The sequence below is a fragment of the Mus caroli genome, unplaced genomic scaffold, assembly GCF_978045245.1.
Source record: "Mus caroli unplaced genomic scaffold, Mus_caroli_1 scaffold_2, whole genome shotgun sequence".
Lineage (NCBI taxonomy): Eukaryota > Metazoa > Chordata > Mammalia > Rodentia > Muridae > Mus > Mus caroli.
The window spans coordinates 154,496,651-154,519,233 of record NW_028227257.1 but is presented as its reverse complement, the minus strand read 5'-3'; the positions used below and the strand labels follow the sequence as shown (position 1 = coordinate 154,519,233).

General features: G+C 51.1%; 2 protein-coding genes and 1 long non-coding RNA gene across 9 annotated transcripts in view; 1 reads left to right on the top strand and 2 right to left on the bottom strand.

The window, feature by feature from the left end:
- Window positions 1-1,545, bottom strand: part of Sec16a (SEC16 homolog A, endoplasmic reticulum export factor) — a 37,670-nt gene extending 36,125 nt beyond the window's left edge. For 5 of the 6 annotated variants that reach the window (XM_021181063.2, XM_021181083.2, XM_029471572.1 and 2 more), the window contains exon 1: window positions 922-1,065. The gene's annotated coding sequence lies outside the window, so the exon portion shown is untranslated. Of the gene's footprint in view, window positions 1-921; window positions 1,066-1,446 lie in introns of those variants that run through there. The other variant, XM_021181071.3, reaches the window with a different exon arrangement.
- Window positions 1,546-1,762: 217 nt separating this feature from the next.
- On the top strand, window positions 1,763-14,334 carry LOC110308693 (uncharacterized). Of its 2 annotated transcripts, XR_015046559.1 has the most exons (5): window positions 1,763-2,053; window positions 3,029-3,141; window positions 3,760-3,811; window positions 13,460-13,567; window positions 14,202-14,334. It is a non-coding gene; the product is annotated as an uncharacterized LOC110308693 (long non-coding RNA). The 2 variants fall into 2 exon arrangements; XR_015046560.1 differs by lacking the exon at window positions 3,760-3,811.
- Notch1 (notch receptor 1) overlaps window positions 13,610-22,583 on the bottom strand; it is a 46,071-nt gene continuing 37,097 nt past the window's right edge. The window contains exons 27-34 of the mRNA XM_021181098.2: window positions 22,235-22,383; window positions 21,111-21,327; window positions 20,824-20,911; window positions 20,568-20,733; window positions 19,500-19,795; window positions 18,123-18,270; window positions 17,929-18,026; window positions 13,610-16,764 (exon numbers count right to left, since the gene is read on the bottom strand). Of these exons, the coding sequence (XP_021036757.1) occupies window positions 15,319-16,764; window positions 17,929-18,026; window positions 18,123-18,270; window positions 19,500-19,795; window positions 20,568-20,733; window positions 20,824-20,911; window positions 21,111-21,327; window positions 22,235-22,383 (2,608 nt within the window). The 3' untranslated portion in view covers window positions 13,610-15,318. The remainder of the gene's footprint in view (window positions 16,765-17,928; window positions 18,027-18,122; window positions 18,271-19,499; window positions 19,796-20,567; window positions 20,734-20,823; window positions 20,912-21,110; window positions 21,328-22,234; window positions 22,384-22,583) is intronic.

Below are 22,583 nucleotides of genomic sequence, written 5' to 3'. Positions count from 1 at the left end.
CAAAATCTGCACAGTGTCTCAGAAAATTCCAAGGTCAATTTGGAGATTCATTCAGGAATAATGAATCACAAGAAGAAACAGTTTGCCTCTTATCTGCACGACATGAGAACTTGAAACCCTAGGAAGGGAACATGGACAACGTGTAAGGAAGCTGCACTGTGCTGCACCTTGCAAAAGGACCTGAAGGAACAGTAATCGGTGAGTCTGCTGTTTCTTACTGCCAAACTTAGAATGGAAAACGCCTCTAGTCAACACTTTTGAAAGGAAATCTCTCCTTCAGTGCGCGACCATCCTACATGCCACTTAAAAACCTGTGTAAGCACAACAGCCAGTTATCTACAGGACGCTCCACAGCCAAGCCGACATTTTTCTACACCTTGGTAAAAAACAAATCACGAACTCCCTTGCGACATCCTGCTCCGCCGGCCAAGAGATTACAAATAAACTGCTACTCCCTGTTTCAAATGAAAATGTGTCCCATGATCATCAACTTCTGAGGAAGTCTTCGAGCCAACGAGAATCAAATATCTTCAGAACCCAGCAAAAGTCAAGCTTGGCAATTTCCTGCACTTCTCGTTTTAAATGAGTTGCGGGCTTCCTCGGAGGTGTCACAGTCTGGCCATGCTAACACACCTTTCCCAGCGGCCAACCAGTTCTCGAAGCCCTGACCAGGTATCTGTCTCCCGTCAGGTCTGGGAAACCACGAGCCCCTTAGACAACCCACCAAGGCGACACGGCCCGTAACCTGTCCGGTGTCTCAGCACCAGGCGACCCGGTACTGTCGTTCTCCCCAGGCCTGACTGTGTCTCTTTAAATGCGCTCGCCACTCCGGGCTAGGCCCGATGCTCACTGAACCTGCTTGGCCTCCACAGCCTCGCCCACCCTCGGGCCTCCACCGTGCTCCATACACTCAGCCCTCACCCTGTGAGCTGTGGTTGGCTTCTCAGGCGCCGCGAACTGAAACCCAGCCGGCGACAGCGGCGGCAGTAGGGGGAACTAGCGCGTTCCCAGCAGCAGCCGCAGCCATCTTGGCACATCCGGCTCCAGGTGCCGCCGCCGACGTGTCCGAAGGAGACGTCAGCGCGCCCCGCCCCTTAATCGCCCCTCCTCTTGCTTCGTCCAGTCTTTCGCTGCTTCACCCATTGCCCCGCCCCCACTGCCCGGCCCTCTTGGCCGCGCTCCGTACACGTCTTCGGCGCGTCAATCATACCACGCCCCCTTGGGCTCCGCCCCCTCTCCCGTCCAGTTTTGCACGGCTTCATCCTTTTGTCCCGCCCCCCAGGAGCTGTCCCGCCCATTCCCTTTAAGAGCCTTTCGTAGTGTCGCTTTTGACTCCGCCCTTCGTTCTTCTCCAGTCTTTTGCCGCCTCATCTCTTCGTCCCACCCATAGGCCCGCCCGTCTTACGTCAGTCACTTACAGCTCCACCCCCGTGGCCCCGCCCTCACCCGCTTGCGGAGCCAGGAGCGCGGGCCCCGCCTCTTCACGTCGCCCTGGTTACGCCGGTTCTGTCCTACAGTCTTCCTGCTCTAGGATTTGACCGAACAGGATTCTTGAATCCAGATCCCCAGGGAGAATCAGTCTTGAAAAACCAAAGCCAGAAGTTCCGCTGAGTCCAGAGCCCCAGCGGGCCCTCCCGCCTGCCCCCTCCCCATTTTTCCGTTGGGTTCTCTTGGATGCCGGCGGGGCGACTACGCGTGCGCCACCCTGCTCGAGTAGCTAGGCGGTCGACTTCTGCGGGCTGGACAAGCGCGTGCGCGGAGCTGTACCCGTTGCTTGGTTACGGCTCTTTGCTGCAGCCTGCCGGGCGCAGTTCGCGTGATTAAGCAGATGCCTTTCCTGGTGCTAGTAGGAACTCTCACCACCACCACCCCCATTCCCCTCCAACCTTTGCTAGAGGAGAGAAGCCAGAGCCTGGAGGCCAAGTCCTTCAAACTCCATTGCGACTCCTCCCGTCAGGGCGCGGCCTAAAGCCCACGGCGGAACGCTGGACTTAGACCAGGGATGTCAGCAGGTCAGGCTTCTGTCAGTCGGAGCAGAGGCTCTCCGGTAAAGGTGGGTGCTGTCATCGGGGAAGTGACCAGGCCTGGCTCACCTGTACTCCAGAGAGCGTGAGAAGGCGGTGCCCCTGCGAAGCCGCCTGGTCAGTGGCGAACCCAGAGGCAGGGTAGGAGGGAGTGTGGTGGAGCTGGCCAGCGCTCAGACACGCAAGCAGAGCCGGGAGAACTGAGGGCCAGCTTCATGTCCTCTGACGTGGCACTGTGGGTCACTCTGTAAAGCTAACATTTGTCTTTAGAGAGCCAGGTTTCCAAACTCTTTCTACACAGAACACATGGTAGCCTCAACTTTAAGTCCCTAAAAAGAAGCAGCAACCCCAACCCTAGGATGGCTAGAGCTAAATAATAGCAAGGCCTTGTCTAGATAAATAAATAAATAATAAAATGCAAGGTCTCCACTCTCAGGCCCCCAAGGGTAGAGATGTTAAAGGGACAGCTGTGCTGGCTCCCATCTCTGACTCCATCCTAAGGTAGGGACAGAACTCGATGCCTGCTACAGACTGGCTGGCATCATGCAGCCAAGCTAACCTGGCCTCTGAGTGACAGACTCCGGTTTTAGGCCCAGTCTGTGCCCATATCCTCTGCTCTGTTGACTGAAACCTCTCTGGGCATCAGGAGAGCCACTGGGCAGTTTGAGGACTTGAATGGCATACTTTAATGCATATGCAAAGGCAATGGGCACAAACTGGGACTGCCTGAGGCAGGCAGGGCACATGGTGACTCCTGAGTTTATGGGTGCCCCCACCATTACATGGGTACCTCCTCTTTGCCTGGGGACTCTTCATTTATTTGGAAGTTGGGCACATCATCTCCAGTTCCCTGGAGTCCTATGTAGTCAGCATCTGGTACAAAGCTGTTATAGCCTAGGCTGTACTTCAGAGCACACAGGATTCCCATGCATGAAGGCTATGTCAGGACTCCCTGTGGCTTCTGACACTGTGACCAGCACTTGGTAACCATGTATTCTTTGTAGTGCTACCCAGTCAGCCTCTCCCAGGCTGCACTGTCTGGTGTGGTGGCTCCTGGGCAGTTACATAGAGCTGCTTCACGCTGAGCTGAACTGTGAACATAAAGCACATCAGACAGGTGAGAATTCATTGGTGAGTGTTTATTGAATGTTGAGTATTCTGAGAGAATTGGGTTGAATAAAACTTCTTATTAAATGTGATATGTCTTTTCTTTAACTAGGAAGTATAAAACTCCAAATGTAGCTGTCAGTACATTTCTCCCAGACAGTCCTAGCCTAGATGCTGTGTACTTGACATTCCTTACTCTAGGGCTTATGGCCTCCTTGAGTCAGGAAGCCACATGGTACTGTTTCCTTTCTGGCACTGAGAAGCCAGGGGCAGACCTCTGAAGACTGCTACAGGAAGAGGTAGCAGTCTTGGTAAAGAGAGGGTGTCTCTTGGCCTCGAGTCTCTGTCCCTCATGCCTGCTAGCAGGTGTGGTTCCAGCCTCAGTGTTCCTGAGAGTCTGTGCCTGCTCTGTTTTTGGCACCATGCTCAGCCCCCGACAAACCCTCAGCATGGACACAGAACCTGAAGAGAAGAAAGTGTCAGCTCCCAGGAGCCAGGGCTCCCTGAGTGGTCCCAGCCAAAAGTGTGGTAGGGCCACCGGGATAGAAAGAACTGATCGGGGGAGGGAGGGTTCCTAAAGGATAAGGAGGTGATGGGCTGAGGAGAGTTGTATGCCATTTGTTTCCAGGCTCTATAGTGTATACCAGTGTGCCATCCGGGCTGGCTCCCACGTGGCCAAGGTGAGTGGAGATCCTTTCTTGAAGCTTCAGGCCAAACCCCTGAGAGCAGTGGTAGGCAGCATGAAAGGAGCCTCAAGCCAGTTTCACTTTTTCATGTGCCCATAGTACAAGGCTAGTTTACAGATGGGGCTCCATACTAGGCAGATGCACCTTGGCAGCCCTGCCTTCCACCTAAAGTATCTTAGGCCCCTGGGTGCTCACTGTGGGTATGAGTGAGGGCTGACCTGTGGACCGAAGGTACCAACCAAAGAAGCCCTGGCACTTTATCCCTCTCCTGGGCTGCTGAGAATGGGGCTTGCAGCCCTTCCTCCCCACAGGAATGGACACACCTTTGGGCACCCCTCCCCCAGCTGCTAAAACATAGATAAATGGCTTGAGGATTTTGTTGGGTGGTCCAACTGTACTGTAAGATTCTAGAAGCCAGAGATTCAAGGGTACTAGACACCTGCATTTTTTCACCCATAAAAAGAGATGGTAATCAGAACCTGTCCAAGACTTTCCTGAAGGCTTCTGGAATTGTCATGGATAACAGGGGCTCAGAATCCACAGTAGGCCACTCCCTTCCAGGTACAGTACCTGTTAACTACACTACTATCAGCTTCCTGGCTTATGGCTTCTCTTTCATGTTTCCAGAGTCCTGCATAAGGCTTGGCTTATTCTGTGTCTCAGAGGACATTTTTAGATCACAGAGCCACCCTATAGGGTGATAAGCAGGGAGTAGGGATGAAATAGAAAACCCAAGGTGAATGTTGATATCACACTAACCCAGGGGCGCAGACAGTGCAGGAAGGTCTCCCAGCGCACATACAAAGGTGATGCACAGCTGTACTCCAGGCACAGCTGGCTGGAATTGGGACAGAGGGCCAGTTGGGAATTAGGCCACTCCTCTGTCCTGGAGCAGGTGTCATAGGAAGCTCCAGATGTGCCTCCTGAGAGGCACCTGTCAAAGCGACAGTCTGGGTAGAGCCTCTGTACCAAAAGGGAAGGGATCTTTGGTTGTGGATCTGTAGGTCTGCCAAGGGATATTTGCTAGATAGTTGGAAGTAAGGGAGGTTCTAGGGGCTTTTCAGATCAGTTTGGCCTGCTTGAGTTAGCCTTGGGCATCCCAGGCAAGTGGTATTTCTGGAGCAAATGTAGAGCCTACCTTAATGAAGCCCTTGGGCAGAGATTGAGTTTTCTGGCAGCAACTGCTTCTGACAGCACCAGCATAGCAGCAACGCATGAATCTGAAACAAGGGTAGTAATTCGTATTGTATGGGTGGACTCCCTAGGAGTCCAGGCAGGGAAAGAACAAGGACCTTGATAGATCCAGGAGGAACCCCAGTGTGCAAAAGGTGTCATGTGCCAAACTGTCTATGTCCAGGGATCCTGGAAAAGTGCCCTGCCAAACCCCTCTTTCTCCCTGAGCACCCATTTCTGATTTTGAAGTGCTTGTGGACAGCATAGCTAGAGAGATCCCTTCCGTTCTTTCTGGGGGAAGATGACCTCTCTCGTAGATCTGGGAGTCATGTGGCTCTGGATCTAGTGAACCAACTTGAATGAACTGTTTCATTCAGTTTCCTTGTATGCAGCATGAATAATATCTTGGGATGGACACAAATGCCATCTGGAGAATCTCTTGCTCGCCAGAGGCACACTAGTGGAACGCTGCCAGCAGAGGGAGGCAGAGAGCCACCTACAAATCTGCCTACAAATTATCCATCCATTGAGGGCTCCTTCCAGATCCTGTCTCACTTGAGTTAGGTGCAGGTGTTGCATGCCCTGCAGACCCCCCTAACCACACACACACACACACACACACACACACACACACACACACACACACACACACACACACACATACACATACACACAGCAGCCCTCGCAGAGGGAAGTCTTTACTTCTGGACTCCCTGGAGGGGGTGAGCTTACTAAAGATAGCAGGTGCTGCATAAATGCTCTCTGAGTTGAGCACACTGGAGTCAGAGAAGACAATGGATTTCCAAGCTCTGAGGTCAGAGACAGAATCCTCAACCTTGTGGGAGCCTGTGGCATTGCTTTCAAGATAGAGGAAAGGCCTTGTTCTGTGTCACCCCTTCCACCTGGCCTGCTGAGGCTAAGGGCAGAGGCCTTTCTCTCCCCTTCCCTTTTCCAGCTTAAGAAGATTGTATTGATGGGGAGTAAGTAAGTAGCTTAGGTCAGACTTGTTTCTGAGTGCCAGAGTGTGCACAGCTCCAGTAGACAGCATGCTCACCCCATGCAGAACAATCTCTTGAGAAACAGAACACAGTCGTCTTTTTTTGGGGGGTGGAGGGGTTGGTTTTTCAAGACAGGGTTTCTCTGTGTAGCCCTGGCTGTCCTGGAACTCACTTTGTAGACCAGGCTGGCCTCAAACTCAGAAATCCGCCTGCCTCTGCCTCCCGAGTGCTGGGATTAAAGGTGTGCGCCACCACGCCTGGCATAACACAGTCTTGTATATAGAAATAGTCATAGAAATAGCATGGTGTTGTAGAGAATGGATCTCACAAGCACTAGAATCTAAAAATAAGCCTTGAGGTCAAAGTTGTGTGAAAGCTCTGAACCCTGAACTTTGTGGAACACGCTAGGTGGTATGTGCACATAAAAGCATTGAAGCAACCATTCTTGGCCATCTGTGATGGTTTGTATATGCTCAGCCCAGGGAGTGGCATTATTGGAAGGTGTGACCTTTTTGGAGTGGGTGTGTCACTGTGGTTGTGGGCCTTAATACCCTTGTCCTAGCTGCCTGGAAGTCAGTGGCCTTCTAGTGGTCTTCAGATGAAGATGTAGAACTCTCAGCTCCTTCTGTACCATGTCTGCCTGGATGCTGCCATGTTCCTGCCTTGATGATAAGGGACTGAACCTCAGAACCTGTAAGCCAGCCCCAACTAAATGTTGTTTTTATAAGAGTTGCCTTGATCAGGGCTAGTGAGATGGCTCAGCGGTTAAGAGCACTGACTGCTCTTCCAAAGGTCCTGAGTTCAAATCTCAGCAACAACATGGTAGCTCACAACCATCCATAATGAGATGTGACGCCCTATTATGGAATGTCTGAAGACAGCTACAGTGTGTTTACATATAAATAAATAAATCTTTAAAAAAAAAAAAAGAGTTGCCTTGATCATAATATCTGTTCACAGCAGTAAAACCCTAACTAAGACACCATCTCTCAATGAGTTTGTGGTGACCAGTGACTATGTATGCTGGGCTTGGCTGCTAAGGAATGTTCTTAAAATCCATTGTGATAACAATAGCCATGCTATTTCTAGGTCCTTACCAGAAGTGAGTTCTACACAGATGGCCAAAGCATCCACACATAGACCTTGGAGGTCACCCCTCACACAGGAGGACATTCTAGGAACCACAGCTGCCAGGTAGTCCATGAGAACACCAACCATGAGGGTGGTCAGGAATTAGGACAGGACCACATCATCTTTAAAGTGCGGGTGTAGAGAGCAGCATCCATGTCCTTGATCTTCAAAACAGAGGGATTCTCTGGAGGAGCTCCACACAAATCTCTTTCGAAATCCACAGTACACATAGCTCAGTCGGGCTTGAGGATACTGTAGTAAAAGAACCCTGTTTCCCTAACTCCTAATCCCAGGTTTCTCAAGGCTACTGGCCTTTTTTTTTTTTTTTTTTTTTTTAACCCTGCTAAGAGGCACTGTACATTGTATTATGCCAAGGACCTCTGCTGGGACATTTTACCAGAACCACTATCCCCTCCACCAGAGACCCTCGTATGCAGCTGAGGATTGGCCTGGGTCCCCACAGCTCCACAGGGTGGTGTCTGGAATCACATAGTAAAAATCTCCCCATGGAGTGCTCCTGATAGCAAACTTTGCAAGACTCATGGCTGGCTGGTTCCCAGAGTCTCAGAAGGACAGCAGCACTCCATCGCTTTTGATTGCAGGCATAACCCTGATGCTTTGGCTGGGTTTATGGCACTGATACCCTTGGGTCCCTCTTTGTGCTGGACAAAGCAATGCAGAGCCACATTTGGTGCCTCCTCTGACAAGAAACAACACCAGCATAGCAGTCTCCCCCCTCACCTTCTTCATTCCTTTGCTTACATCTTTATAGACAGGGTCTGACTTTGAACTCCTGAACCTCCTGCCTTTACCGCCCCCACCTCACCCCCCAGTGCTCCCAGTACTACATCTGGCTCCATGGGTTGTTTATCTGTGCTGGTGGCGATTAGCCTGTCTGGGATGACATTTTGACCATGTGTGGCCTCTGAGCACCTTTAGCATGGGCAGTGCAGATGGTGATAATGCAGGTGAGCCAGCTCAGTGGGTAAGGGTGCCTACTGCCAAGGAAGACAACCCAGGTTCAGTCCCTAGGACCCACATGGTAGAGGGAGAGACTGGCTCTCATCAGTTGTCCTCTGACCTCTCCATGTATGGCATGTGTTAGCACACATATACATAAGCAAATAAATACAAAGAATGTCAACTCTGTCCTTTTCATACTTTGCTTATGTTGACTAGTTAACATGGTAGTTAAGTGGTAACTGTGGCTTCATTGGACGAACCAAGATGTAGTATTGAAATAAATTCACCTGCTCCTTTGTACTTTTTAAAGGGTTATGAAGTATTTTGAATGACCTATGTGTCTTCCATCTTATTTCTATTGGAATAGGCTTCTCTGAATGACCCCAGGAGGCTAAGGAAGTCCTTCTCTCTCAAAAGGTACCCCCACATACCGAAAATATACACAGACAGCGGAGCGAAGGACACTTGGGACAGGAAGAGAACTAGTTCTTGGGTTTGTTTATGTTGCTATTTGGTTTGGTTTCAGTTTTTTGAGACAGGTTTCTCCTTGTATCCCTGGCTGTCCTGAAACTCACTCTGTAGACCAGGCTGGCCTGGAACTCAACAGATTTACCTCTGTCTGCCTCTTGGGTGCTGGGATTAAGGGTGTGCAACACCACCACCAGGCTGTCCTCGGGTTATTTATAGCTGCTTGTTTGTTATTTTTGAAACAGAGGTTAGCTATATAACTCAGGCTGGCCTTGAACTTATGGCAGTCCTCCTACCTCAGCCTCTAGAGTGTTAGATTTACCATACTTATCTGGAACTACTTACATACTTGAATGTTGAAAAGTAGGACTTAAAGTCAAGCCTGGTGGGGCATACCTGCAATCCTAGAACTCAGGAGGCTGAGGCAAAAGGATCACAAGGTTCAGCCAGCCAGAGGACATAGTGTGCCCCTGCTTACTCACTACTGCCTAACTCACTGCCCTCTAGTAGTATATACATAATAACTATTCTTCTAAATTGAAAACAAACAAAAACATTACAAGATGACAGATCCCTGGGGAGGGGTGGTGTCTTAGTTAAGGTTTTTATTGCTGTGATGAAACAATGACCAAAAAACAAGTTGGAGGGGAAAGGAGTTCTTAGGCTTACACTTTGACAGCACTGTTCATCACTGAAGGAAGTCAGGACAGGAACCCAGGGCAGGATCCTAGAGGCAGAAACTGATACAGACAGAGGTCATGGAGGGATGCTGCTTATTGGCTTGTTTCCCATGGCTTGCTCAGCCTACTTTCTTATAGAACCCAGGACCATAAGCTGGCCCTCCTCCATCAATCACTAATTAAGAAAATGTCTTACAGCCAGATCTTACAGTGGCATTTTCTCAATTATGGTTTCCTCCTCTCAGATAACTCTGTAGTTTGTGTATCAAGTTGATGTACAGCTAGCCAGCACAGGTGGCATTTCATAGTTTGGGGGGAAGGAACTGAACTGGCCTGTGTCCCTGAGAGATTTTGGCATCCAAGACATCACCTCAGCCGGAGACTGGATCAATCTATCCAGGTTGCTGTGTAAACAGCCCCACACCAGTTGGGTTTCACAGGAATTTCCTTGTCCTGGAGGTATGTGACCGGGTACCACAGGGCAAGTTGCTCCAAGACCACTCAGTTGCCTCTGCTCCCATGTCTGTATATGACCATCTTCAGTGTGTGTATGACACACTCCATATCTCCATATCTTTATCTGCTTGGGATTTGGTCCTGGAGTATTTCTGTTGAGAGACAGCAGGGCCCACTGTCCTGTAATCCCCCCTAAACAAAGGAAGGCTGAGGCTGCAAGATTCTCTTTTCTCTCTGGGCTGTCTAGCTGCTGGGTGCCCAATTTAGTCCTTACAATGTGTATATGTGTGTGCCTGTGAGCATGTATATGTATATATGTGCATGTGGAAGCCAGAAGGTATCATTGTTATTCTCAGCTTGGTTTTTTAGTTTGTTTTTGAGACAGAGACTATTTTAGCCCTGGGCCTCTGTCTCCTGAATGTTGGGGTTAAACATGTGTCACAATGCCTGACTCCATCCTGTTTTTTGGGGCAGGGTCTCTCTCACTGGACCTAGTGCTTGATTGATCATTGGCTAGGCAAGTGCTGCTCCAGGATCTTGTTGTCTCCCTCTCTACCCCAGCACAGGATTACAGATGTATGGTCATGCCAGGACAGCATGTGGATGCTGGAGATTCCAAACTCAGGTCTTTGTGCTAGTGCAGGGAATTTTTACTATCTGAGTCATCTCCCCAGCCCTCGAGCTTTTTGTTTTTAGTTTTTGAGACAGGGTCTCTTCACTGGGACCAGCGACTGACTGATTAGACAAAGGCTAAGTAGGACTCTACCGATCTCTACCTCCCCATCCCACTGATGCTGGGATTACAGCACATGATCACACCCGACTTTTTTACATGACTCAAAATGAGGAGCTCAGGTTCATAGAACAAGGAATTTATTGAAGGTTGTCTCAAGCCAATTTATTGATTACTTTATTTGGTCCTGGAGATGAAATCCAGAGCCTTGCACAGAGTAAACAAACCCTCTACTAGTAGGCTACATCTTTAGCCCTTTCAAAATATTGTTTTACAAATTTTATTTATTTCCAGTGGCTTTTAGAGGCAGATAGATGCTCCTTAAGAGTACTAGGTTTAACTGGGTGGGGTGGTACACACCTGGAATCCCAACACTTGGGAGATTGAGGCAGGAGGATGGTGAGTTTGAGGCCAACCTGGGATACCCAGCAAGATCCTGTCACAAAATAAAAGAGAACTTGTTGTGTCCATGGGACAAATTTCTGAAAGTTCCCATTTTGCTTGGATTTTTTTTTTTTTTTTGCTAGTTTTAGTAGACTCACAGATTGTGGAATTCTAGCATTGACGGGTCTGGGGCCTTCACAGTGCCATGCAGTCTTCTGCCTTAGACGTACACAGTGCTGGACTATCCATGCAAAGTCAAATGTATAGGCATTGTCAGTCATACCCATTTCCCCGGACCCAGGAATGGCCACTCTGTTCTCTGTCTTTGTGGCTTTACTTACTGAGGACATTTCATAAAGATGAAATCATGTGGTCATTTGTGAGACGTCTTTCACTGAGCCCTGTGTCCCCCCGCAGGTCACCCACATGTTAGTAGGTCTCAGAGCTTTGTTCCTTCTAATGGCTGAAAAATACTCCACTGAATATTTACTAGGGTAGATACAAAGAGAGGTTGTGGGGTTGGCAAGTGCCCAGAGCTGTACCTGGCAAGCTGGGACCCAAGAACAGGCAATCTTTCCGTGGGAGTCTGGAGAGGAGAGGATTCATGTTCTGCCGCAGTAGGCGGGATCCATCCCCTCTTCCCTGACCTTTTGTTGTTTGGTCTCTCACTGGAGAAGATTTGCCCACACAGGTAGGCCCTTGCTTTGATCTGCAAACATCAATGTTTTTCACCCCAAACCCAGTCCAGATGTGTTCTCAGTGGTCCATCCATCAGTTGTGAACCCTGGGCTGCACATGCCATCGTGGATGATGCTCTAGAGAACACCCAGGCATATGAGCCTGCTAAGCCCTTTCCGAGCTAACATTTCCATTCCGGATGGAATTTTGGAGATGCTAGTTCTCCGGGCAGAATTCAGGCTCAGACCTTCCCCTTGAGGGCAAGAATGAGACAAGTTATCACAGTTCTGTGTGTGAGCACCCCTTCTGGACCCCTGGGCCCCCTCCGCTTTCACAGTGTGCAACACTGGGCCGGGGCAAGACATCTGAACTCGATGGATTCACACTTGTCCTCAGATGCCAGGCTCAGAGGGCATCACATTCCCCATTGTCACTTTGGTTAGAGACTCCTGCTGTGCTCCAAGGTGTGGGCCAAGTGGAGAGGCCTAGGCAGGTGTCTTAGTCAGGGTTTCTATTGCTGCACAAACATCATGACCAAGAAACAAGTTGGGGAGGAAAGGGTTTATTCGACTTACACTTCCATACTGCTGTTCATCACCAAGGAAGTCAGGACTGGAACTCAAGCAGGTCAGGAAGCAGGAGCTGATGCAGAGGCCATGGAGGGATGTTCTTTACTGGCTTGCTTCCCTGGCTTGCTCAGCCTGCTCTCTTATAGAACCCAAGACTATCAGCCCAGAGATGGTACCACCTACAAAGGGCCCTTCCCCCCTTGATCACTAATTGAGAAAAATGCCTTAGAGCTGGATCTCGTGGAGGCATTTCCCCAACTGAAGCTCCTTTCTCTGTGATAACTCCAGCTGTGTCAAGTTGACACAAAACTAGCCAGTACATCAGGCCAAGGGAGATCCACACCTTCTTAGGGCTAAGATGCCTTTGTACCTACCTGCTGGGCTGTCTGGCTAGATGAGTGTTGCTAAAATTCCTTCCCAGGAAGAGACAACACTTAATCCTCCTCCTAAGGTCCTAGGCACCAAAGCTGACTGGGGCACCAATGGATTTGCTGTGCTGACAAGAGCAGAACATAGGTGAAGGGTTACTTACTGAGTCAAAAAAAGTCTACATTGGAACTCTTTACTTGTAGCTGTTTGTATTACAAATGTTAATGTTCCCCTGAACTGCACAGGAAGGTCTACACATAGCTTTTGGGAACCTGTCCCCAGTGGGTTCTGATTGGTAAATAAAGATGCCAATAGCCAGTAGCTGGGGAGGACAGACAAAGGTGGACTGTTTAGGACTCCTGGGCTTGGGACTTGGGGCAGTGGGAGAAGGGAGAGTTGGGGAGAGGAGAGATGCCATGCCTGGGAAGAGTGCAGGACAGAGAGGCATGGCCACCACCTGAAGGAGCTGGGAGAGCATGGCCTAGAAGGCTGCCCAGCTGGGTCTAGATCAGCCACGATAGAACATAGAATTAGTAAGCGGTAATTCAGAATGATCGGCGGGAGACAGAGTCTTAGCAATATGGAGGCTAGGCAGCTACCCAGCTATTGTGCTGAATAAGACATAATAAAATATAAAGGCTGTGTGTCTTTCATAAACCATTGATTTGGATAGTGACCTGCTGCCAGGATTAAATGAATATTAATACAACATTTACCCAGCAGGGATAAGGCTTTCCTCACAGCCACATAGATGGAGTCTCTCCACTAGACTTCCCAGACTATATACTCTTGTACCTCCCTGAGGTCATGCACTATTAGGGCAGACTGCATACAACAGAGTGACTGGATCATCAGGCAAGGGTCCCTTGAGTCCCATGACCTTCCCAACTCTTTGAGGGGGTCTATAAGCAGTCAACAAGCACAGCTGGGATGACCTTTTTGCAAGGCCTGGCTGAATTGGAAGAGGTTGGGTGTTACTGGGCTCAGAGGATAGTCATCTATGACAACATAAGGTGCCTTCACTTCTCTGCTGCTCACAGGAATACAGCTGGCATCAATCAGATCCACATCCCTGAGAGGACTGCATCAACTCTTTTGGAAACTGTCTTCCCACCTTGATGCCCTGCGCTGGGCAGCTTCTGAAAATGGTGTGTCCTCATGGCAACCTCTGTATTTCTGTGTAAGAGAGGGTTTGGATTTGGTTATTTCAGTGTTGGGTGGCCCTTTCTCTGTCACACTCCCCCAAAAGTGAATCAAACCACACTCCAAGTTTAGCAAAATGTGGACAACCATCAGTATCATTTTTATTGCAAATTAGTTAACAAAAAAAGATGAAAAAAATACATCATTTTCATTACCTACAGTTTGCATGTAGATTTTTTTTTTTACTTTTTTTTTTTTTGTAAACTACACTTTATTTTATAAAACACAGTAAGAATCAACACCTTAGGATGTGTCTGGTCATATCTATTAGGCATGGCACAGACACTGCCCCCCAAAAAGCCAGGAAGAGCTGCCCTGAGGAGGTGGGCAACTGCCCCTGAAAACCCCAAGCACACAGTGGCTGGAAAGGGGCTTGGTGGGCAGCAGATGGGCCATCCTGGGTTGTGCTCTTAGGAGCTACTGGTTCGGCAGCTCTAGGTCACAAGGTCTGGGTCACACTGAGCTAAGCCACAGTCTGACAGTCCTCATCAGCTTGACACACGACACACTTGTTCCTTTAGATTTTTTAAACAAAATCCATCTTTAAACATGTATTTACAGATATTTATTCTGCCACAGGCGTATACTAGATACTGCAAGAATCTGCTGTGAGCACAGCCCTGAACCAGGAGGGGTGGCCCAGAAGCAGGCTCCACCCACATTCCAGCACACTCAAGGCATGTCCCCACCCAGGCCAGTTTGGGGATCAGAGGCCACATAGCTTCTGTTTTCTTGGAGTCTCAATGCAGGCTACTCTGGCGAGTCCACAATGCACCTTGGAGCGCTTTGACAGTCAGGTGTTAGGAGCCCAGGTCCAGGCCAGACAGTCCGTCCATCCTCAGTTGGATTTGGATGATGCTGTTTGGAGGGATGCACAGAACAGTCCAGGCAGTGTTTTCTCTAGGAGGCACCACACCCTGCATGGTTTACTGGCTCAAGTTGTCAAGAAGGGGACAGTGGGGCAGGGCAGGGGAGAAGTGCTCCCAAGGCCCATAAACACTACTACAGAACACTGGAGCCTGCAGACTCACGACTGGTACTGGGTAGTAGACTCTGCACATGCCGAGGACACTTCTTCAAGTCCACACTGGTGGTTACAGAAAATGTACAAACCACATCATCTGACTTGTTTCCTGTTTTAGATACAAAACTAATCCATGAACCCAAGGTTCAAGGTCTGGGCGTGTTTCTAAACACATCTGCAAATCCCAGGTGACGCAGGGGGGAGGGGCAGTGAGTGCGGGGGAGGGGCAATTCTGGCCAAGGCAGTTTCCAGCTTCCCTTCTCCTGTCATGTTCTTTTTTCTTTCTTTTCGATTTTGGAAAGAAGCAATCAATAAATAAACAGCATTTACAAATCATGAATCCTTGTTCATATTTTACAGACACACAGGGAACTTCACCCTGACCAGGAAAATCAAGGCTCTGAGAACTAGTTTATTTTCTTGGAACAGATATGTTTTTCCCTAGTGCCATAGAAAACAATACATATAAATAAAAAGGCAGTGTTTCTGTGGAAAATAAAAGTACATAAATAAATACTAAAAAAAAAAAAAATGGAAATTCTTGTCCTCTTATTTTGTATAAAAACATTTTTTTAAAGGCTCCTTTGGTCGCCCCAGCATCCTGAAGCACTGGAAAGGACTCCCAACAGGGCTTGGGAACGGAAGCTGGGGTCCTGCATCCCACATCTCTGTTTATTTAAATGCCTCTGGAATGTGGGTGATCTGGGACGGCATGGTGGTGGGCGGGCTGGAGATGCCCTCGGACCAATCAGAGATGTTGGAATGCGGGGAGGAGCTGGACCACTGGTCAGGGGACTCAGGGGATGGGGTGAGGAAGGGGTGCTCTGGCACCTGCAGCTGGTGGCTGGGGGTGTTGTCCACAGGGGAGGAGGAGTAGCTGTGCTGGGAAGGAGGGGTCAGGAACTGGGTAGTGGTCATGGGTGGGGCCATGGAGGATGGCAGTGATGTGGGCAGGGCCTGGCTTTCCTGGGGCAGAATGGTGTGCACAGGCAGACTGCTGGGGCCCAGCGGTTGTACATCTGCCTGGCTGGGCTCCCCACTCAAGAAGCTCCGGCCCAGGTGCCCATTGGCTGCCGAGCTCACACTGAGGTGTGGCTGCGATGGTGGCTGCAGGTTCTGAGGCTGGATCTGTAAGTTCTGTGGCTGCACCTGCTGGGTCTGCACCAGGTGGGGCTGTGTGGCCAGCCGTGTGTTGGGCAGGCCCTGGTAAATAATCGGGGACAAGGTATTGGTGGAGAGGCTGCTGTGTAGTGGCCCCATCATGCTATGCTGGAGGCCAGCTGCCTGTGTGCTCAGTGTGCCCGGCGTCACACCCGGCCGTAGTGGGTTGTACTGGCTGGGCACCATGCCATTCTGGAGCCGGGGAAGCCACTCACACTGGCCATTCAAGCTTGCCGGTGCACCCACAGTGAAATTCATAGCCCCCGTGCCATTGGTACTCAGCACTGTGCTGGCACTGGAGGCTACAGGCAGGTGGGAGAGGCGTGGCGGGGGTGGCTCAAAGGCCAACCGGCTACCTCCAGCCAGTGCTGCCATCTCAGGCTTGGCTGCCACATTCAAGTGGCTGATGCCCAGGTGGGTGTCAGGCATACCAGGCAGGTGGCTGAGAGGCATGGATGGAGACTGCTGGAATGGGGAGGGGAGGAGGGGTGGCGAGGCCACATCTGACAAGTAGCCATGGGGTGACTCGAGGGAGTCCACAGGCGACAGCATGCTCGAGCTGTCCAACAGGCAGCCCTTGCCATCCTGGGACTTCTTCCTCCGTGCCTTGAGGTCCTTAGCTTCCTTGCTACCACAAGCCAGCCCTTTGGTGCTGGGCTTGCGGGCCTTCTTGCCCTGTGTGGCAGACTTGAGATTGCCCAGGTAGCCATTGGGCGAGCAGAGTGTGGGAGACAGAGTGGGTGTGCCACCCAGGGCAGTGCCATGCAGCTGTGGGCTGCGCACCAGGTTGTACTCATCCAAAAGCCGCACGATATCATGGTGCATACGCTCCTGTGCGATGTCCCGCGGCAATCGGTCCATGTGATCCGTGATGTCCCGGTTGGCAAAGTGGTCCAGCAACACTTTGGCAGTCTCATAGCTGCCCTCACGGGCGGCCAGGAACAGGGGGGTCTCCTCCTGTAGGACACGGACAGGAGGCACATGAGGGGGCGGGCAGGTGTGGAATTTGCTGAGTCATCTATGATGGATGGCCTGGGGGGGAGGGGCTAGGGAAGCAGGTGCTTCCTCTTTCTTTTATCTGGAGAGATCTATCTAGACCCAAGCATCCTAGACCACCAGGCTCAGAGAGTATTTATAGTGGGGCCTTCCTATGTTGCTAGGAATCTCACTCATGGCCCACAGCTGTACTTGGAACTCAGTATCGTCCTGCCTCAGCTTCCCGGTGCTAGCAAGCACACATGGCTGGTTCCGAGTTCCTTTTTGGAGAACCTAGATTTAACACCTCACACCCCCAGAGATCTGTGGGATAAATCCATAGGGTTTCTTCCCCTGTGTGGAGTCAGACTGCCGAAAACAGAGTGTAACTGTGTGCCCTTTGCTTTGCTCCCCAAAATGCAGGCACAAGTACTGCAATCCTGGGACTCAGGGACCTTCAAGGCAAGTGAATGGACACGGGGAAGGTACTTCCATGCCAAAGGGTCACCAGTGGCTAGGGCATCTCAGCTCCTTCCAGGTCTGCTCTGCCTAGTAGACATAATCATACACCTCTACAGAACTGTCTATCAGGCTTGGATTCTCTAGAACCACTGGCCCACCCTGGACTGTGGAGAACCTGTGCCCAACAGCAACTCCAGGTGCCTGACTCCTGCTCCATTTCCCAGCCTGCAGTGGAGCTGGCAAGGGAGGCACAAACTCTGCCCTGTGAGCAACTAAGCAGAGGCCTGATGAACCAACTAGCCCTGCACAGAGACCCTGGGAGGCAAGGTGGAGACACGCAGCCCAGCTCAGCAGTTTTCTTATCCCAAAGGAGGGAGCATGGTAGTGGTGGGCCAAGCCAGAAGCCTTGCAGGCCTTAAGAGACAGGGCCACCCCATCCCCGCCCCTTGGCCAATCCTGTACCCTTAGGGTCACCACAGCCACCAGGGACAGAAGGGGACAAAAGGCAAGGCTCACATAACCGTGACATGGGACAGCTGCTTACGCCTCAGCTCCTCTTCAGCAAGAGCACCGGTTATTTTAGGCTGCTGTTGTCCCAGATACTCTTAACCCTCTAAGTGGTCAACGTATGGGTGCCCTGGAGTCCCCATCATGCACCTGCAGTTAAGCAGCCCGTCTGCTTACCTTGTTGTTCTGCATGTCTTTGTTGGCTCCGTTCTTCAGGAGCACAACAGCAGCATCCACATTGTTCACAGCGGCTGCCCAATGCAAAGCCGACTTGCCTGGAAAGGAAGCAAAGAGAGGAGAGAGTGGGTTGGGGCTGAGCAGACCAGGTACTGGCTGATGTCCTCGGTAGCTGGGCTGTAGCTCGGGCCTACCTAGGTCATCCACGGCATTGACATCAGCATGTGAGTTGATGAGGTCCTCTAGCATGCCCTCCACGGCCAGGCGCGCAGCCAGGATCAGTGGAGTTGTCCCATCATGCATTCGGGCATCCAGATCTGTGGCTCTGTTCCGGAGCAGGATCTGGAAGGCAGGGATGGATTCAGGCAGGGTGATCTAAATGCAAGCCCATATCTCCAGAAACCAATGCCTGGACTCGGCTCAGCTGAGCCCCTGAGGAAGGCAGGAGCTACATTCCATGTGCAAGAGCTGGGGCTCTTACTCAGTCCCTAGTGACAGTGGGGATCTACTGGGACCACAGGTGGCCTCATCTTTTGGTCATGGCTGCCAGAACTACCTCCAGGTTGAGAAAATCAAACTGCATAGCGTGGGGGAGAGAGGGGAGGGTAACCAGGCTAGGAATCTCGCTCATGGCCCATAGCCGTACTTGGAACTGCTAAGGGTGGGAGGAGTGGGGTGGTGACCTGGGTAAGGATTCACAGCACTGCCTGGATTCCTACAAAATGTACACACATCTGTCTATGCAAGCAAGGCAGGCCATGTGGAAAAGCTGTACACCAGGTAGTCAGTGTAACCCGTGGCTGGTCTCAGCCTCTCTTTGCTATTTTGAAATAGGGTCTTTCTATGAAGACCAGGCTAGCCTCATGCTCACAATCCTCTCAGATTCTAGAGTGCTGGGATAAAAGGTGTACACTGCCCTGTCTTGTTTAATTTCTTCTACAGACCGACAACGTGTGGTTCAAGTTGAGAAATGATTAAATGACAAGCTTTTTGATGCCTGGTCTATTCCCCATTGGAGTTTGCTCCAGGGCCGCCTAGAGGACAGGTCTGGTGGCAGGGGTCACTGGCTGGCAACATGCAGGAGCAACTACTAGGGATGGTCCCTGCAGACCCAGGCAGCTAAATCCTTAAATCCACCCAGGCTGGCTCCAGGCTTCTAGGCAAAGCCAGGAGATAGGTTTGCAGGCCAGGACCAAGCAGCCTCTAAAGCTCTCTTTCTGCAGCCATGGGCTATGCCTGCAGCCACAGCTGAATGGGGTGGGGTTAGCCTGCAAAGGTTTTAGCACTGAGGTGGAGACCTCAAGTCAAGGCCATAGCCTTGAGATCTGGAGGGTTTTACTGAGAGTAAGGAGGCCCTGCCTCACCCTGTAGGTTCCGCAAGACCACCTTCAGCCAGCCTGCTCAGAGAACACAGGTGGGACTTGATGCCCTTTGTAACCTGGACTTCCTTCAAAATGCAGTGTGGAGGTGCCAAGTTTCCCTGCCCAGTCACACTTGGAATTAGAGATTGCAGGGTCCATGCCAGTCAGACCTGATGAGGTCACTGGCTTCAAGGATGCAGTGCTGCGTACCTGGAAGACACCCTGAGCATCTGCAGAAACTGCTGCATGTAACGGAGTACGGCCCATGTTGTCCTGGATGTTGGCATCTGCACTGGCCTCCAGCAAGCGCTTTGCAGCATCTGAACGAGAGTATCGGGCAGCCAAGTGCAAGGCGGTCTCCCCGGTGCGGTCTGTCTGGTTGTGCAAGCTGGCGCCCTGGTAGATGAAGTCAGAGATGACAGCAGGTGCATCTTCTTCTTCTTCACTGTTGCCTGTCTCAAGGCCCCCTCCACTGCAGGAGGCAATCATGAGGGGTGTGAAGCCATCTGCAGAGAGGACAGAAACAGGGGTAGGTGTGGGAAGGATGGTGTCAGCCTCAGGGAGGGTCAACATTCAGCCATAGCCCTGGCAGGCAGTCCTGCAGTTTAAGGGACCCTGGATGAAGTCCCCAGGGATGCAGTGCTGCCTCCCTGGAAGGCACCCTGGGACCAACATGGTAGAAGGAGAGAACCCACTCATACAAGTCGTCCTCTGACCTCTACGCGTGCACTATGGCACATGTGTGCCCCTTACACTCAAATGAAGAAATGCTTTAAAACATAAAATAAGGGCTGGAGAGATGGCTCCGTGGTTAAGAGCACTGGCTACTCTTCCAGAGGACCTGAGTTCAATCCCTAGTACCCATATAGCTGCTCTGTAACTGTAGCTTCAGGGGATCCAATGGCCTCTTCAGGCTCCCCACAGGCACTGGGTATGCACACGCTACACAGACATATATGTAGGCAGAACCATGCACATAAAATAAAAGATATTTTTATATACACCTATGTGCATGGTTCTGCCTACATATATTTTAAAAGTCAACACTTTAGCTGGGCATGGGGACACACCTATAATCCCAGCATACTAAAAACTGAGACCAAAAAAAAATAAAAATAAAAAAAATAACACTTTGACTATTGCAAAGCAGCATTTCATGAAAAAGTATACTGTAGGGGCAGCAGGAGCCAGACGATCAGTGACCCAGCCCTCCTCAAGTCCTACTGGCCTCTTAAGTCTATGCTAGGGAATGTGTGCATGTGTCTCCAGTGGCCTTACCTGGTCCTCGAACATTGACATCCATGCAGTCAGCATCCACCTCCCCCTGAGGCGGTGTTGGGGCCATGGCAGACATGCGCAGGTCAGCAGCGTCCAGGTGCTGCTGGGTCCACTGCCTGTGGTCAGTCTGGTCACTCAGGTCAGGGAGAACTACTGGCTCCTCAAACTGAGTGTGGACAGAGTAAGCAGAGCCTCATCACTTGGGGCCAAGGCGGGAGGCGCCACCCAGGGGGGCTGGGGGGCCTGCGGGACTCACCCGGAACTTCTTGGTCTCCAGGTCTTCGTCTCCCCACTCGTTCTGATTGTCGTCCATCAGAGCACCATCTGAGGCATTCTTCAGGGGCCTGGGTATGGGGGTAGGGAGACTGAGCAGGTACTCCAGGAAATGCCCTGAAGCCACAGCTCATATGGGCATCCTCTACATGCAGGAGGGCTTAGGGTAACGGACAGGGATGGATGGGTCCATGGGCCTGCGGGAGCTAAGCACCCCCACCAACCCTGCCACTCACTCACCCACACACAGTGGGAGCAGTGTCCACTCACTTGAGGCCGACTGAGTCCTCGCCGAGGGGCTCTCTCCGCTTCTTCTTGCTGGCCTCTGACACTTTGAAACCCTCAGGGAACCAGAGCTGGCCATGCTGCCGCCGGCGCTTGCGGGACAGCAGCACCCCACAGCCCACAAAGAACAGGAGCACGAAGGCGGCCGCTGCCACGTACATGAGGTGCAGCTGCGAGGGCAGCGGAGGCTCCACCGGCTCACCTGCGGGCAGGGGCGGCAGGCAAGCACCCCTCGTCAGGCGTGGTGATGCTGTGGGCTGGCGGGGGGCGGAGGACTGGCTCCACGGCCGGTGCCTCCTCACCCACTCTCCTCCATCCCACCCCCCAAAATAAGGTCATTTTCTACGTGATTAATCAGAATTGCAAACTATCGCTAAATTCTCTCCTGCACCAGCTGATCTGTCTGGAGACAGTGCTCACTTCTCCCCTTTCGAGAAGGAGGATTAGCGAACTTCAAATCACTGCGCTCGCATTGAGCTGTTAAGACAAAGGATTTAGGGGGATTTTCAAGATACAAACTTCAACACTTCACATGACACCGATCAATTCTTCTCTCTCTCTCTTAAAAAAAATAACACACACACAAAAAAAAAACTCTAGTAATGATTTTGAAATAATATCCAACAAAGAAAAATCAGGGGTAGAGAATGAGGAGAGAAGAAAGACTCCTCCTCACTTTCTGGTATCTGTATACATCTTAGGGGACAGCTTTGACTTCCGGCTCCCACTAGCCACAGGGAGGGGAGGCCTTGGAAAAAAATTCCAGAAAAGCACTTCCTGAGCTGGGAATGGCAGCTGGCACAAGGAGTGAGAGACAGCCTGCCTGTGACCCTCCACCCAAGGAACCCATCCCTGAAGAGGCAGGGCTGGCCGGGGTAGGGCACTCATTTAAAAATATGTAATGTGTATGGGTGTTTTGCCTGCATGTACGTCAGGACCCTGTGCATGCCTGGTGCCTGCAGAAGTCAGAAAGTGTTGGATGCCCTGGAATTAGAGTTACACATAGTTATAAGATGTTGTGTGCGTGCTGGGATTTGAACCCTTGTCCTCTGCAAGAGCAGCCAGTGCTCTTAACCACTGAGCCATCCCTCCAGGCCCTGATCACTCACTTTTTACGGCCTCAATCTTGTAAGGAATATTGAGGCTGCCAAGTGATGCAAGAGCACCTAGGAAGGCAGCCACATCGGTGGCACTCTGGAAGCACTGCGAGGATGACTGCACACATTGCCGGTTGTCGATCTCCAGGTAGACAATGGAGCTGAGAACACACAGGGCACAGTGAGATTAGATACACCCCAGTACGCTGCCTACACACCAGCTCTGACTCCCTAGCCCATCACCCTGACCCACAGGGCATATCAGACAACAGCCCCGCAATGGGACAGTCTCCCTGCTGCCCCAGTGTTTAGCACTCAGCAGGGGTCATTCTACTGTTTAGCCTTGCCCCTTAGGTGCACA